Source organism: Macaca nemestrina, chromosome 13 (assembly GCF_043159975.1).
Source record: "Macaca nemestrina isolate mMacNem1 chromosome 13, mMacNem.hap1, whole genome shotgun sequence".
Classification (NCBI taxonomy): Eukaryota; Metazoa; Chordata; class Mammalia; order Primates; family Cercopithecidae; genus Macaca; species Macaca nemestrina.
In genome coordinates this window covers 113,894,342-113,909,464 of record NC_092137.1, presented here as the reverse complement: position 1 = coordinate 113,909,464, position 15,123 = coordinate 113,894,342, and the positions used below count along the sequence as shown (strand labels likewise).

At 45.2% G+C, this 15,123-nt stretch overlaps 1 protein-coding gene and 1 long non-coding RNA gene across 6 annotated transcripts in view; one reads left to right on the top strand and one right to left on the bottom strand.

The window, feature by feature from the left end:
• Positions 1 to 15,123, top strand: part of LOC105490157 (uncharacterized) — a 92,974-nt gene that overhangs the window by 24,974 nt on the left and 52,877 nt on the right. The window contains exon 1 of one of the 5 annotated variants that reach the window (XM_071077176.1): positions 14,198 to 14,570. The exons of the other annotated variants lie outside the window; for them this stretch is intronic. Coding sequence (XP_070933277.1) covers positions 14,561 to 14,570 — 10 coding nt within the window. The 5' untranslated portion in view covers positions 14,198 to 14,560. Of the gene's footprint in view, positions 1 to 14,197; positions 14,571 to 15,123 lie in introns of those variants that run through there. 5 annotated transcript variants of the gene reach the window in all.
• Positions 2,928 to 15,123, bottom strand: part of LOC105490159 (uncharacterized) — a 158,470-nt gene continuing 146,274 nt past the window's right edge. The window contains exons 4-6 of the long non-coding RNA XR_011612076.1: positions 9,865 to 9,956; positions 7,051 to 7,205; positions 2,928 to 4,034 (exon numbers count right to left, since the gene is read on the bottom strand). This is a non-coding gene — a long non-coding RNA (uncharacterized lncRNA). The remainder of the gene's footprint in view (positions 4,035 to 7,050; positions 7,206 to 9,864; positions 9,957 to 15,123) is intronic.

Below are 15,123 nucleotides of genomic sequence, written 5' to 3'. Positions count from 1 at the left end.
TAACCAGAAGCTGGCTGATTAGTAGCTGGTTGTGGGGTTGAATTGGCTGGTTTCTAGCAGGTCAGCTGGGTGGAAGGAGAGACCAGCTGTGCTAGCAGACCCAGCCTTAATCAGCCAGATTCCAAAGGTCAGAGTGGAAACAAAATCATGCAATTTACCCAAATTTTAGAGGCTGAATTCAATTGTAGAGTTTGGTCTGGAAATAAGAATGAATTATTTCCAGTGGAGTGGATCCTTTTTTCCTCCCTGCCAATTTCTCTACTATGCTATAGGGAAAGCCTAAGATATATCATTTATATTGTTATATAAATATTGTCTACCTGCACATACTACAGCATAGGCTGTAATGAAATAATTAAATTGAACTACTTGCAACCTTCTGCATATCCTCAATGGAAACTTGGTGCTTTTATTCCACATTATGCTTTTGTGAAAAGGCTGCACTCTTACTATTCTAGTTAGAATTACTGTGTGACTGTTATATTTATTGTATGAATTTAGTGTTATTTAACACTTGGTAGACTACAAGGCTGAGGCAAATCCTGTATATAGAAGTTGGCATCTTCCCTAAGTGTTGGGATTATTTAATCTGCCAGTCACCCCATCCTTGCCACCTCCTGGTGAAGAATGAACTTCCCCTGTGGAATTACTGAGGGGGGCATTCTGGGTGGGTGGCAAAGATAGGTTAGAGCTCTGTTTGGTCCTAGGATTCACTGCATTATGTCCAGATTTGTGTTTGTGTGTCTCACACAATACACAGCATACAACCCAGCACACAAATGCAACACACACACAGCACACAACACACTTACAACATGCACACAGCACACAAATGCAACACACAAATACAACACATAACACACTCACACGACATGGCACACACAACACACAACATACACAACACGAAACATAGACAGCACACACAACATATACGTACAACCCACAGACAACACACAGCAGATCCAGCATACACTACACACACACACACCACACAGAGCACACCACACACTCAAAACACACATAATCTTCAGTACATACTCACACAATACACACATGGCACACAACATATGCAGTACACACACCACACACATATAGATGGAGAGAGAGGGACAGAGAGAGAAGAAATTGAGAAAGGAGCCTATGTCTTAAGCTGCGATTGGGCTCTGACCACAGTTCCTTCTTGGGGTGTTTGGGAGACCAGCCCTGGCTCGGGCATGTGAGCTGGTGCTGGGTAAAACAGCAGCACAGCCTTCCAGTCATCTGAGGTAACGTGTGGCTGTCACAGGGGAGGGTACATGGAGAGGGAAGAAAGCTGGCTTTTTATTTTCCTTGTACTTGTTTTCCTATTTCTCCTTATTTTTTTCCCAATTTCTTTGAAAAAAAAAAATTACCTGTCTCAGCTAGGTTAAGAGAAACAACCAGAAGTAAGTTGTTTCCACATTTGGGCTAGGGCGTGTAAAGATGGCTGGTGGTTGAGTCTTCTGGTAAGCAGAATGGGGTGGCCCTGAAGTGGGGTGCCCTGAGGGGCAGGGCACTGGCTGCATTGATCTCCCCTCCTTCCTTGCTACGTGACCTCCTTCTGCCACTGTGGCCTCTCTCTGTTTGTTTCAGGAGGAGATCTCCTGTTCCCTAGCTGTGCTTGTGAAATTCATACCTACCAAGAGGTGCAGGGGATGTATCCAGGTTGCAGAAACCAAGCCACAGAACTAAGTATGGGGTGTCTTCCCGGAGCATCTCTTTACCACGTGGTTCTTTGGGGAACAAGCTAAGTAACTTAACTGAGAACCTCAAACTATACCTTTATATTAAAACAATCACAGATCTACTATACAATAGAATACAAAATCACCATATGATTTAAAAACAAAAACTAAGACTTCGCACGCATTTTGTGACTAGAGAGGGTGGCTTTGGGCCAATACCTCCTCCTTCTTATCCAAGCGTAAGCAATTTCTTCTGATATTTCGGTGGAAATTTTTGGGAGTGCTACCTTAAAGCTTATTCTTTCTCCTTTATGTGGTTCAGATTTAAGCTTCAGGACATTATATTTTCAGATTCATCCTCTCCCTACCCGCCTCCGCCCCCCACCACATAGACAGATTTGGGGCCACCTGTTCACTCCACAGCCAGGAGGGTAAAAAGATTCCTCGTGCCAGATTCTCCTTCATTCCCGTAGTCTACAACAATGCCCTCTCCAACGTTAGAGGAGGAGAAAGCCCTCCCTTGGCTCCACTTCTAGGTTCTGTGCTTGGACAGAGTGCAGTCTGTACAACGATGAGCTCAGCTGGGGCCAGCTGGAGTGGAGACGGTGAGACCTGTTCTTCTTGGGGAGCAGCCTAGGGCTCCCCAACATGCTCACAAATCCTGCCTGATCCCAGATCTGCCCTGTGCCCAACCATGCTGCCGTGGAGATCCTTGGCCGCATCTGTAAGTGTTGCTGGTGACTGCCTCCCTGTAAGTGTCCACCTCAGTCCACTCTTACTTTCTCAAGTCCATTCTGACTTGTTTGCCTTTCCGTGCCAATGGATAGGTGCCAGCACACAGAAAAGAGAAAGACCCCTTCACTCCATTTTCCTCTTCTGTCCTAAAGGTCAGAAGGTTGTGTTTTGTTGGCCCAGTCCTCTAGGGGTTCTGTGCTGTCCCTGTGTTCTCTCAGCAATGCCTGAGAGCACCATGTCATGTCTTCTGTGGGCCAAGAGTTTGGGACAGGTTTTCTTTACCCTGGGCAGGGATGCATTAGGAATGGTGGGCTATTCCACTAGATAAACCCATTCAAGGCTGCCGTGTACTCCTAGGCAGAACTTGTGGAATTAGATTCATCACCTAAATGCTCTAAAGAGTCCATAAGACAAAGACAGTGTATCAAAAATAACTTATTACATTCATCAGGTGAACATATTATTTCTTAAAGACTTTAGACCCTTAGAGGGATGAATAACATACCATTTATTTCACATATAAACTTCTTTTACTCATATATATTCTTTTCTTTCTCTTTCTTTCTTCCTTTCCTTCCTTCCTGCTTTCTTTCTCTTTCTCTCTCTCTCTTTCTTTCTCTTTCTCTCTTTCTTTCTTTCTTTTTCTTTCTCCTTCCTTCCTTCCTTCCTCTCTCTCTCTCTCTCTTCCTTCCTTCCTTCCTCTTTCTTTCTTTCTTTCTTTCTTTCTTTCTTTCTTTCTTTCTTTCTTTCTTTCTTTCTTTTTTTTCTTTCTTTCCTCCTAGATAAGGTCTCTCTCTGTTGCCCAGGCTGGAGGGAGTGGTATAATCATGGCTCATGGCAGCTTTGAACTCCTGTGCTCAAGCAATCCTCCTACCTCCACCCCTTCAGTGACTGGGACTTCAGGTGTATGCCACCACACTCACCTAACTTAAAAAAAAATTTTTTTTTTTTTTTGTAGAGATGGGGGTATCACTAAGTTGCCTGGGCTGTTCTTGAACTCCTGGCATCAAGCAGTCCTCTTGCCTCAACCTCCCAAAGTGTTGGGATTACAGACATGAGCCCCCACACCCATCCTAATCTTTTTAATATGCAACGGTTACACAGAGGTTCAAAGCATTCTCTCTCTTTCTGTCCTCTCTCTTTCTCTCTGTTGCTGTCTCTCTGTCTCCATTTCTCTCCCTCTCTCTCTACACACATACACACACGTAGGTGTTCTTTCAAATCAGCTTTTCAATGGATTGTCTTGATTTTCATTAGACACAGACATTGGTGTATCTATAAAAACTAATACATTTACCTAAATTCAGGAAAATAATCTTGATTAAAGTTTTAAACGATGGTGATTTGTTGGGAGGGTTCCGATGGAGGGTTCCACGTGGCTCACGGGAACCCATGTGCTTCTCTGCAGCTTGAGCTGGTGCTACATGAACACGTAGCCAGTGAGAACTGTCCCTTGGCCTCAGACATGGGTGATCCCACTCTTCTACCCGGATATCTGTCACTAGATAATTATCAGTGTTTCCACTCCACCGCCTCTCTTGGTTGCTCTTCTTTTCTCCTCTCTTTGAAAATGGAGAAAGATGAGTAAAACCTGGACTTTAAAGAAAATAATGAAGCAAGTTGTTATTTTGTCTATTGCCTAGTTGGTAGAGTTGGGAGAGTTATTGACTTACTAAAAGATTATTACAGCAGATAAAATCTGTTAAGGAATAGGTTTCTAAAAATACATACAGAGTGTTACAAAGTGAAAGGTTGTTTGTATGTTTTTCAAGTCTTATCTGAGTTTAAAATTTCAGGTATTGGCCTGACAAAATCAGCTTTCTGATTGGAAAATATTTCTGGTTGGGAAGAAAACCTGATTTTTTTTTTTTTTTTTTTTTTTTTTTTTTTTTGAGACGGAGTCTCGCGCTGTCGCCCAGGCTGGAGTGCAGTGGCCGGATCTCAGCTCACTGCAAGCTCCGCCTCCCGGGTTCACGCCATTCTCCTGCCTCAGCCTCCTGAGTAGCTGGGACTACAGGCGCCCGCCACCTCGCCCGGCTATGTTTTTGTATTTTTTAGTAGAGACGGGGTTTCACTGTGTTAGCCAGGATGGTCTCGATCTCCTGACCTCGTGATCCGCCCGTCTCGGCCTCCCAAAGTGCTGGGATTACAGGCTTGAGCCACCGCGCCCGGCTTTTTTTTTTTTTTTTTTGAGATGGAGTCTCACTCGGTTGCCCAGGCTGGAGTGCAGTGGCGTGATCTCGGCTCACTGCAACATTCGCCTCCCGGATTCAAGCAATTTCTCCTGTCTCAGCCTCCCAAGTAGCTGGGACTATAGGCACCTACCACCATGCCCAGCAAATTTTTGTATTTTTAGTAAAGACGGGGTTTCACCTTGTTAGTCAGGCTGGTCTCGAACACCAGACCTCAGGTGATCCATCGCCTCAGTCTCCGAAAATGCTGGGATTACAAGTGTGAGACACCGTGCCCTGAATATTTTTAACTGTGCTTTTCTTCCTTCAGCCTCACCGAGGCTCTCCATAGAGTGGATATTGGAATTAAATAAATATCCATAGAGTGAATATTGGAATTAAAAGCTGTCCTGACTTTTAAGATCTCAAACATTGATGGTCAGAGTAATCTATGAATTCTATCATCTTCGTATCTGACACTGTGTGACTAAAACACTTGAAATCTGAATTCAGAAACAAATTTACACTCTAAGTGTTTCGAGAGTTATGTACACCTTCCCACATGATTATTTTCTTTCCTCTTTAAATTTTAATTTTACTTTCTTCCTCCAGAAAGAACCAAGAAATATCAAAGACCAAAGTGGAAGCTTTGCAAAGAGTATTAGGATTAGAATTGAACACCAGAACAATAGGTGAAAATGACAGGTGGTAGTAAGAGGAATATTGAATATGAGAAAATAATAACCATCTAAATGTAATTCTGCACCTAGATAGGTCCTAGGGGGGAAGTCATTCCCACAGCAGTTTGCAAGGCAAACTCTCCTGGCAGAGAGAGGAGATGACCAGCTTGGTTTCCTTGTGGAAAACTAGTCTTCGCTATGGAGAGTTGCCGGGATTAAGGAGAAGTACTGCAGAAAAGGAGCCTACATTTCTGATCTGTGTTCAGGGAGAAGCCCACTACAAGTGCCCAGGGCCATTAGCAGGGTAGGATTGTCCTGGTGGGTAACACAGCAGCACGACACCATGTGTGAGCTGCACCTCTCCCCCAGGCACATCGCAGCCTTGGCCCTGGGGCTTCATGAAACAGCTTAAGAGCCTGGATTTGCTTTGGGCAATAGAAGCCGCACAGCTACAGTTTTGGTTGTGTTTTGTTTTTGTTTTTGTTTTTTTCCCTTCTTCTTCAAATTGGCCATGCACACACGTTGGTCTCTCATTAGACAGGGCTGAAACCAGCAGCTCTTTCCTCTGTGGGAGCTCTGCGCACAGTGTGCTATCCTACATGGAGGAGCTGGCCAAGGAAGAGTCAGAGAGATTACACAGCAGCTTTGGACTCTGTCCAGCTCACCATTCTCAGCCCATTTCTCTTCTTTTAGCACCTGGGAGACTCTGACAAACGCAATTCCCTACTCCCAGTACAGAGGGGGGAACATATTTCTAGAACTCTCTCATAGCCGTTGGTGTGTTTAATGTCAGAAAATCAGTGTGTTGTGTTCTAAAGTTGCAAACATCCAGAATAAATATCATTAAGGTTCTGAATGCTGGGAGGCTATAGAGGGTAGGAGTAGGGGGATGTTTTCAAAAGGCTCCTTCACTGGTAGGAAGTCAGCATGTGCTTGGGATAGTGAGTAGCCTGGTTCCTAGGGAGATCCCTTCTCAGAATGGCTGAGCTTGCCAGTAGCTTATGGACAGAACTGGGAAAGGGCAGGAAATGGGAGGAAGATGGAAAAAAGAATGTTTCTGCAACTCTCGCTTCCCCGGGTGAGTTTCCAGGGGTCCCTTTCAAATTGCAGACGAGGTAGAATTGGTCTTACCTGTGGGGACTGATAAGCATAGAGACCATGCTCATTAAGTTACAGATGACACCAATCTGGCGTGATCTGTAGAGTGGACTATGGAACAGGGGACAGGGAAGAGTGTGACTCTACCGGATAGAATGTGACTAGAATTCAGAATTACTTTGGAGTAGTGGTGAAATTCAAAACACATTTGTCTGGGGGTGGTATCAAAAGAAGTCTTTCTGAACAAACACAGGGTAATACCAGAGGTTAGATGCACCCAGCAGCAGCGGATGTCTGATCAAGTGTAGGATGAGAACTCGTGGAACTGGAGCTGCTGGCAGAGGAGCCCTTCCCTCAGCCCTGCACTGACTCTCTAAGAAGGCTGGGCTCACGTCGACACCGCAGGGGACCACTGTGATCTCCCCAGGCATCCAACTAATGGCTGTACATCAACTTAAGAAAAGCTTCTCTGTGAGCCTCAAGCCAACTGAAGAAGAAACCTGGAAGCTGGTTTTCTGAGGAAGCCAGAATGCCCCGCTCCACTTCAGTACATCTGGCACTGCGGCTAATGGGGATAATTGCAGGGCACCCACGTCTCAGTTGAATTAGGCAAACCCTCTAGCCCTGTAAAAACCCACCAAAGGTGTGGTGTTGTAAACTTACAAGGACCTTCTCTGACTCAGAAGGGCCCACAGCAGTCAGTCATGTAGTCTGGTATTGTGGCAGAAGCACCAAGCCCCTTTGTGAGATGAGTTGGGCTTGAAGGTTGGACGTCTTAGTGATCCTCTTATTGGAGAGGGACTTCTGTTTTGGAAAACCTAGGTGTTCCGAGGGACAGATAAGGAGAAAAGAAGAGGTTATTTCATAGGGAATGTGGAGGTGTGGGGTCATTGAAAACAGAGCCACTCAAGGCGTCTGATATGGCTCCTCACACACTTAGTGTGCACTGAGACCTGTCTGGTGGGACGGGCAAGGGGCAAGAGGGCAGCATTTTTACACAAAATGTAGGACGCACATCCCAGTCTGTGACAAAAAAAAAAAAAAATGTGATCGTCCATCCTTAACCAGGGTAGAAAGGGGGAAATTGACTTAAACATTAAGCATAAGGATTTTAGGTTAAACTCTGTTACTGAAAAAATGTCTGTCCAGTGATCTGAACAGTAGAATACTCTCAGCTGTGCAATCAATCCAAGCATTTTTTTGGTGAACACCACAGTTTATATGACTGAAGAAAGTCTGCCAGCTTTCCTTCCTGCTACTAATGGTATAAACAGTTGTTAGAGGCGTTTGAACCAGAGTGACTCCATCTTGAATAGAGGCTGGATAAACTAAGGTTGACACCTACATTGCTGCATTCCCAGGAGGTTAGACTTTCTAGGTCACAGGAAGAGATAGGAGATCAGCACCAGGTACAAACCACAAAGACCTTGCTGATAAAACGATGCAGTAAAGAAGCCAGCCAAAACCTGCCAAAACCAAGATGGCGATGAAAGTGACCTCTAGTCCTCCTCACTGCCCGCTATATGCTAATTATAATGCATTCACACGCTAAAAGACACTCCCACCAGCACCATGACAGTTTACAAATGCCATGGCAACCCAAGGAAGTTACCCTATATGGTGTAAAAAGGAAAGGAACCCTCAGTTCTGGAAATTGCTCACCCCTCTCCCGGAAAACTCATGAATGATCCACCCCTTGTTTAGCATATAATCAATAAATAACCAAAAAATGGGTAACCAGCAGCCTTTAGCTGCTCTGCGTATGAAGTAGCCATTCTTTTCTTTTTTTTTTTTTTTTTTTTTTTGAGACAATGTTTCACTGTTGTCCTCCAGGCTGGAGTACGATGGTGCAATCTCAGCTCACTGCAACCTCCGCCTCCCGGGTTCAAGTGATTCTCCTGCCTCGGCCCCCTGAGTAGCTGGGATTACAGGTGCCTGCCACGATGCCTGGCTAATTTTTGTATTTTTAGTTGAGACAGGGTTTCGCCACTTTGGCCAAGCTGGTCTCGAACTCCTGACCTCAGGTGATCCACCTGCCTCGGCCTCCCAAAGTGCTGGGATTACAGGCGTAAGCCACCGTGCCTCGCCTGTTCCTTTACTTTCTTAATAAACTTGCTTTCACTTTACTCTAAGGACTCACCCTGAATGCTTTCTTGTGCAATGTCCAAGAACAGTCATGTGCTGTGTAACAATATTTTGGTCAACGTCAGGCCACATATACAATATTGGTTGTACAAGATTATAGTATATTTTTATGGTACTTTTTCTGTGTTTGGATATGTGTAGTTAAACCCTTTGGTTACTGTTGCCTACAGTATTCACTACAGTGACATGTTGTACAGGTCTGCAGCCTGGGAGCAACAGGCCATTCCATAGCGCCTAGACGTGTAACAGGCTATACCATCTAGGTTTGTGTAAGTCCACTCTGTGATGTTTGCACAACAAGAAAATCACATAACCGTTACAGAAAAGGGGTCCCGATCCAGACCCCAAGAGAGAGTTCTTCAGTCTGGCACAAGAAAGAATTCAGGGCAAGTTTGTAAAGTGAAAGCAAGTTTATGAAGAAAGTAAAAGAACAGGCCAGGCGCAGTGGCTCACACCTATAACCCCAGCACTTTGGGAGGTTGAGGCAGGTGGATTACCTGAGGTCAGGAGTTCGAGATCAGCCTGGCCAACATGGTGAAACCCCATTCTACTAAAAAATACAAAATTAGCTGGGCATGGTGGTGCATGCCTGTAATCCCAGCTACTGGGGAGGCTGAGGCAGGAGAACCACTTGAACCCGGGAGGTGGAGGTTGCAGTGAGCCAAGATCACGCCATTGCACTCCAGACTGGGTGACAAGAGTGAAACTCTATCCCCAAAAATAAAAAAAAAATTTAAAAAACGAAAGCAAAGGAACAACAACAACAAAAAAAATGGCTACATCACAAACAGAGCAGCCCTGAGGGCGGCTGGCTGCCCATTTTTATGGTTATTTCTTGATGATATGCTAAACAAGGTGTGAATTATTCATGCCTTCCCTTTTTAGACCATATGGGGTAACTTCCTGACATTGCCATGGCCTTTGTAAACTGTCATGGCACTGGTGGGAGTGTAGCAGCGAGGATGAGAGGTCACTCTCATCGCCATCTTGGTTTTGGCGGGTTTTGGCCGGCTTCTTTATTGCAACCTGTTTTATCAGCAAGGTCTTTACGACCTGTATCTTGTGCCAACCTCCTATCTCATCCTGTGACTTAGAACACCTTAACTGCCTGGGAATGCAGCCCAGTAGGCTTCAGCCTCATTTTACCTAGCCCCTACTCAAGATGGAGTTGCTCTGGTTTACATGCCTCTGACATGATGACACATTTCTTAGAATGCATCTCCATCATTTGATCAAGGCATGTCTTGAGTTGCGTAGATAAGGCTTAAAGGAAGAATCATGGAATAATGCAGAATCTCTGGCAACTTTCTTCCAAGAGGACTTTAAACTTACCCTGGCGTCTACCAGTGTGGGGTGATTTTAGATGCGGAATTGCTCACTGTCCCCAGCCCAGAGCGGGGGACACTTGGATGGAATGGTTCTACCTGCCAAAAAAAAAAAAAAACTTTAAATTTCTAAAGTTTGGGCAGAAAATCTCATTCATTTGTGACCTCTAGAGAGCTGCGAAGCATGCCAGCTCGTAAGGCCTTGCCTAGTCCCAGGTGCACTCCAAAGAGAGTAGCGTAAGCTGTGCAAGAGCTTCGGAGCCCACGCCCAGCCGCAAGGACGGATGCCTCCATGGTCGTGAACTTACAGCAACCCATTCACATGCAAAAGCATTTTATTTTCAGGCTTTAAATGGAGGTACTAAAAACAGTGTTAAAAGCGGGGAACACTTAAGAAGTGCAACCTTTTATTCTGAATAACAATTAGGAGCAGTTAGGTATTTAAATCATCTCAAATTTTTCTTTTGTAGGAACACCGCAAATGCTATACAGCACGTGCTTTTAAGAAGAGTGATGGGTGGGTACCGACAATAAGGAAGTGCTATCATTCATTATCTTTCAAGAGTGCATCCATTTCAGATATAATGCACCTGTAGTAACAATGCTGCACTTAAAAAAAGACATCTTTCATCTGAAAAACACACACCTCGCTCTTTCTGGAGACAGCCTTGCTCTGTGTGTGTGAAATGGACATATTTTTACAGGTTCTTGGGGGGCAAACATTAGATACTCTTTAAAGGGTTAGCATTTATTACGAAGGTCTGACAGAGTAGTTTCTGTTGTGCAAGAAATCGAGAAGCTGGTGTGGGTTTTGAACAGGGTGCATGTGAAGCTCTGAGTGGTGAGATGAGAACATTTCTGGATAGAAGGGCAGCTGGGACCCCAGGCTGGTGGTAGGGTCTGCCATCTCCTCGTTCTTCATTCTGCCGTGCTTTGGAAGGCTTTCAGAACACGGTGAGGACATTTTCTGTTGTTGTTGATCAAGGATCTCTGAATCTTGGAAGGTACCAGCCTTGATTATGGGCAGAAAAAGTGAAATGTCTTTCAAGGCATGGTTTTGTTATCTGGACCCAAGAAAATGCTTATGTAAATCCCACCCCCAGGAGAAGGAAGGAAATTTGAGGGAGTATCTGTTAAGATGCATCATATGGAGTCCTTGGTTTCGGGCCTGATTTTGCCACTCCTACCCCACCCATCCACCCACTCACTTCCTTCCCCACTCTCAGGAGAGTCACAGTAACCAATTTGGGGTTTGTATTTAACACCTGCAAATCTTGGCTAAGAGGCCTCCCTCTTTTCTCCTTCACCACCACCCTCCCTCTCACCGATCCAAACACTTTAGTCAGTGCTTCCCAAATCATACCACTGAAAAGAGGGGAAACCCTTTCTGCATCCATACTGCAAAGACCTAAAATGTTTGTTTTCAGCTGTCCTACTTGTAACCTTTCATCACATCTTGATGATGCTTTTCAAAATAAGCTGAACCTAGCTTCTCACCAATGTGTTGAGCCTTGCTCTGCCACGCACGAGTGGAACTCCATGTAGAAGGCCCACCTCCTTAGCTGCAATAACAGTGAGAGCCGACTAGGAGCCAGAGGCTGCGCTACTGAATGTTTTCCAGGATGCGATTTAAACTTCAAATGTACTCGCAAAAAAGAGATAGTATTGTAGGACTTTTTCCTTAGTTCAGCGAAGAGCCGGGTCCTTGTCACATGGCCATGAAATATTAGGCTCACAGACACTTTGAAGGGTGAGAATAATGGAATTTACAGAGCAGAAAAGAAAAAAGGCACACAGGGACTCCCTGCAAAGCCAAGGTCCTGCTAGTGCGGCTTCCCGCCCCGCAGATTGAATCCCAGGTTCCACCCAGGAAGAGGACGGGCCAGGCTCCTCCCAGCTGCAAATAGGGAACTTCCCCATGCTCCACCCCAGTGCGCATTCCTCCCAGTGTGCCCATCGGTTGCAGGTTCTGCCAGGGAGCCCCTCCCACCTGGCTGTCTCAGTAGCATTTATATACCTTACAAATAGGAAAACGGAAAGTTAGAGGAACTGAGTAACTCAGCCAAGGTCCCGGAGCTGGTCAATGGGGCCAGCACCTCCAAAGCCTACTCTTCCCCTCTGATAAGGGCCACCTCTTTAAGATGACACAGAGTGTCCAACCCTGAGACCCACGGTGGAAGGGGCACTATCGTAGTTAAATTGTCAGGTAACAGTTCTTCATGTTCCTACCTGGCATCGTTCAAGAAGGCACAGAGCAAGTGCCAGGCAAACGCTTGTTAACTTGAGTGAGTTTACAACTTTCATAAACATTATAAAGTCTGGCATGAGGAAGAAGTTCAACATGCCTAATTAACAGCTGTTTCTGATATATAGCAAAACTGTTTTTAAATAATCATTTCTTGTAAGCTTTTGTTTTTACTCACTGGCTTATCAGAACCCAAAGGGCAAGGAACAAATTGAACCTGGGTGGCCTGCCTGGATGACAGGCAGGCAGCGCATGGCTGTGCCTTTCCTTCCTCACCCTGCAGCTCGCGACCTCAAGGTTTAACCCTCGGTATCTTACCGTGGCTGACTCTCACGGAACTCTCAGGTCCCAAGTGAGAGAGCCAAGTGAAAAGGGCTCCCCGCAGAATCTCTGACCAGCCTGCGCACTGGGAGGACAGGGTGGAGCCACGGGAAGTTTGCACCGCTTGCAGTGGGGAGGAGCCTGGTCTCTCCTGTCCCTGGGTGGGGACCTGGGATTCAGTCCGTGAGGTGCAAAGGCTGTTAGCAGTGCTCCATCTCACTTTGCTGCATTGCTTTTCCTTTTTCCTTCTTGCCCAATAAATTCTTCTCCTCACCCTTCTATGTGTCCGCGAGCCTGATTTTTCTCAGTCGTGTGACAAGAACCTGACTTTTTCTGCAATACAAGGTTTGTCCTTCTTTTATTCTCTTTCATCTCCATGGCCACAATAACATCTCAGAGGAGAGCGACCTCATTAGCCCAACTCCCTGTGCGAGGAGCAGCCTGTGTCTGATAAGAGAGGGGAAGTGGCATCAAGCATTCCTGTGCACAAGGAAAAGTGCCACCCCCGGAATGTTTCCAAGTACGTAAGTGTTTGGTGAAAAACACCTGCGTTGTTCACTCCTTCTGTCTGGCTATCCTGGGTCTCCTGGCCCCTGCGTCAGTGCTTTTCAATTATGGTGGGAGGTGAGGGTCCTATCATGTCAAACCTGCTGGGCCTTAACAGGCATGCAGGGGCATAGTCCGCCCATCCGATATGTTCCTCCTCACTCGGGTAAAAGAGGCAGAAAGATTCCACCCCACCTGTTCCACCGCGGGCCACATGGGTGCTTGTTCATCATGGACCTTTGGAATTCTGCTTTCTAATCTGGGCAAGTGCGCCCAGTGGTAGAATTTTCCAGGCAGAGTCGGGATGATTACGGGAACCCTATAAGGGAGCAGGTTCGAGGGAGCAAAAAGGGGTGAAGCCACGGCCTATGGAACCAGACTGGTCTAGATTATAACTTTCAAGCTGCTCCGGCTACTAGCTGTGCAGCCCTGAGCGAGCTCCCTCACTTATCTGAACCTTGAGGCTTCCTATCTGTAAGCTGGAGAAAGTAGGCTCTTACCTGCTGAGTTTCTGTGAAGATTAAAAGAGATCATTTAGGAAGCAACTCTCACCACGCCTAGCACCTACTTCATATTCAGTAAACATTAGCTCCCCTTTCCATCCAGGGTCTTGTAGCTCTTTGAATCAGATCATTTTATTTACCCGTATATATTAGCCTTGAGGGATATCATTCAATTTAATATATTTTATATTCTTAATTATACATTCGTTTTTATCAATATTTTATTACTAGATAACATACAGTAATTATATGTTAATATTTTAGTATATTAAAATTAATAAATATTTAATATTGGTAGAATATATACCTAATGAATATATATTGGGTGTCTATTATGTGCAAATCACGAAATCAGTCTTGCTGTACTTTTTGCAACCCAGGTGACTTAAACATTTTGACCAAATATTCAGGCTTGTTTATTCAAAATTACAGCAGCGAGATAGCACAAATCAATCAGAAGAGTAATTCTAAAATGTGATAGAAGGGTTTGAAGGCGACTGAATCCTGAAGAGGGGATTAGATGGGCAGGTTCCTAGGTGGCAGAGCGCGGCCATGAGTTTGGAAATGGGCCTTTGGTTGGTGTGGGGGCAGAGAAGGCACATCTCTTCCATCACCGAATTTCTGTTCATAGTAATTCAATGAAACATAAAATATTTATAGGAGAAAACTTTTATAGAAATCTTCTTTCCTCAGAGGATTTTAAAGGCGCAGTCTCCCCGACATCAAACATTCCTGTGAAAAATTAAAAATCCAGTCAATCACCCAGCTGTTTCTAAATATACAAAAATATGGCACAAACCATCTGAGTTTTTGCTTCTTGGTCGGAGAAATACATTATTCAGACACAGCCTAAAGCGCATTATGCTTATAGCTCACTGAAGAAGCAACATTCTTGAGGTATAAACAGGGAGATAATTTGTAGCAAAATTTTTCCATCAGGCGACACAAGCGCACACCTGGCCTCCGATCAAACCCCCTGATGATGTGAGCTGGACAGTGCCTGAGAGGAAGACCTGGAGACCTGAGCAGCATGCCCTGAACCTTCTGCACACTGCTGGCCAGGCACCCTTCACCTATCAAGTGACAGGATGGGAGAGAGTGAGTCATACTTTCTAACTCCATGATTTTGTCCTGCGGTGAAGATGGCCCATCACAGAGAGAGCAGGAGTATGGGAATATCTGTTGGCCTCCATGTGGGACAAGGACAGCCAACTGCATTGCCCCGGGATGACGCCCTCAGGCTTATTCACTTCGTTAGTGGCAGAATTAGTGAGAAGCTGCAGCTTTCAAGCAACTGAGTCATTTTAGTATTTAACAGTCTCAGTCATGAACATGTGACCATGTGAGATATTCATCCTTATTTATTTATTTATTTATTTTGAGACAGAGTCTCACTCTGTCACCCAGGCTGGAGTGCAGTGGTGTGATCACAGCTTACTGCAGCCTCAACCTCCCGGACTCAGGCAATCCTCCTGCCTCGGCCTCCCAAGTAGCTGGGACTACAAGTGTGTGCCACCATGCCTGGCTGATCTTATATGTACATATATATATGTGTGTGTATATATATATATATAGAGAGAGAGAGAGAGGCAGAGAGGCAGAGAGACAGAGAGACAGAGAAAGACAGACAGAGAGACAGAGAGAGTCTCAA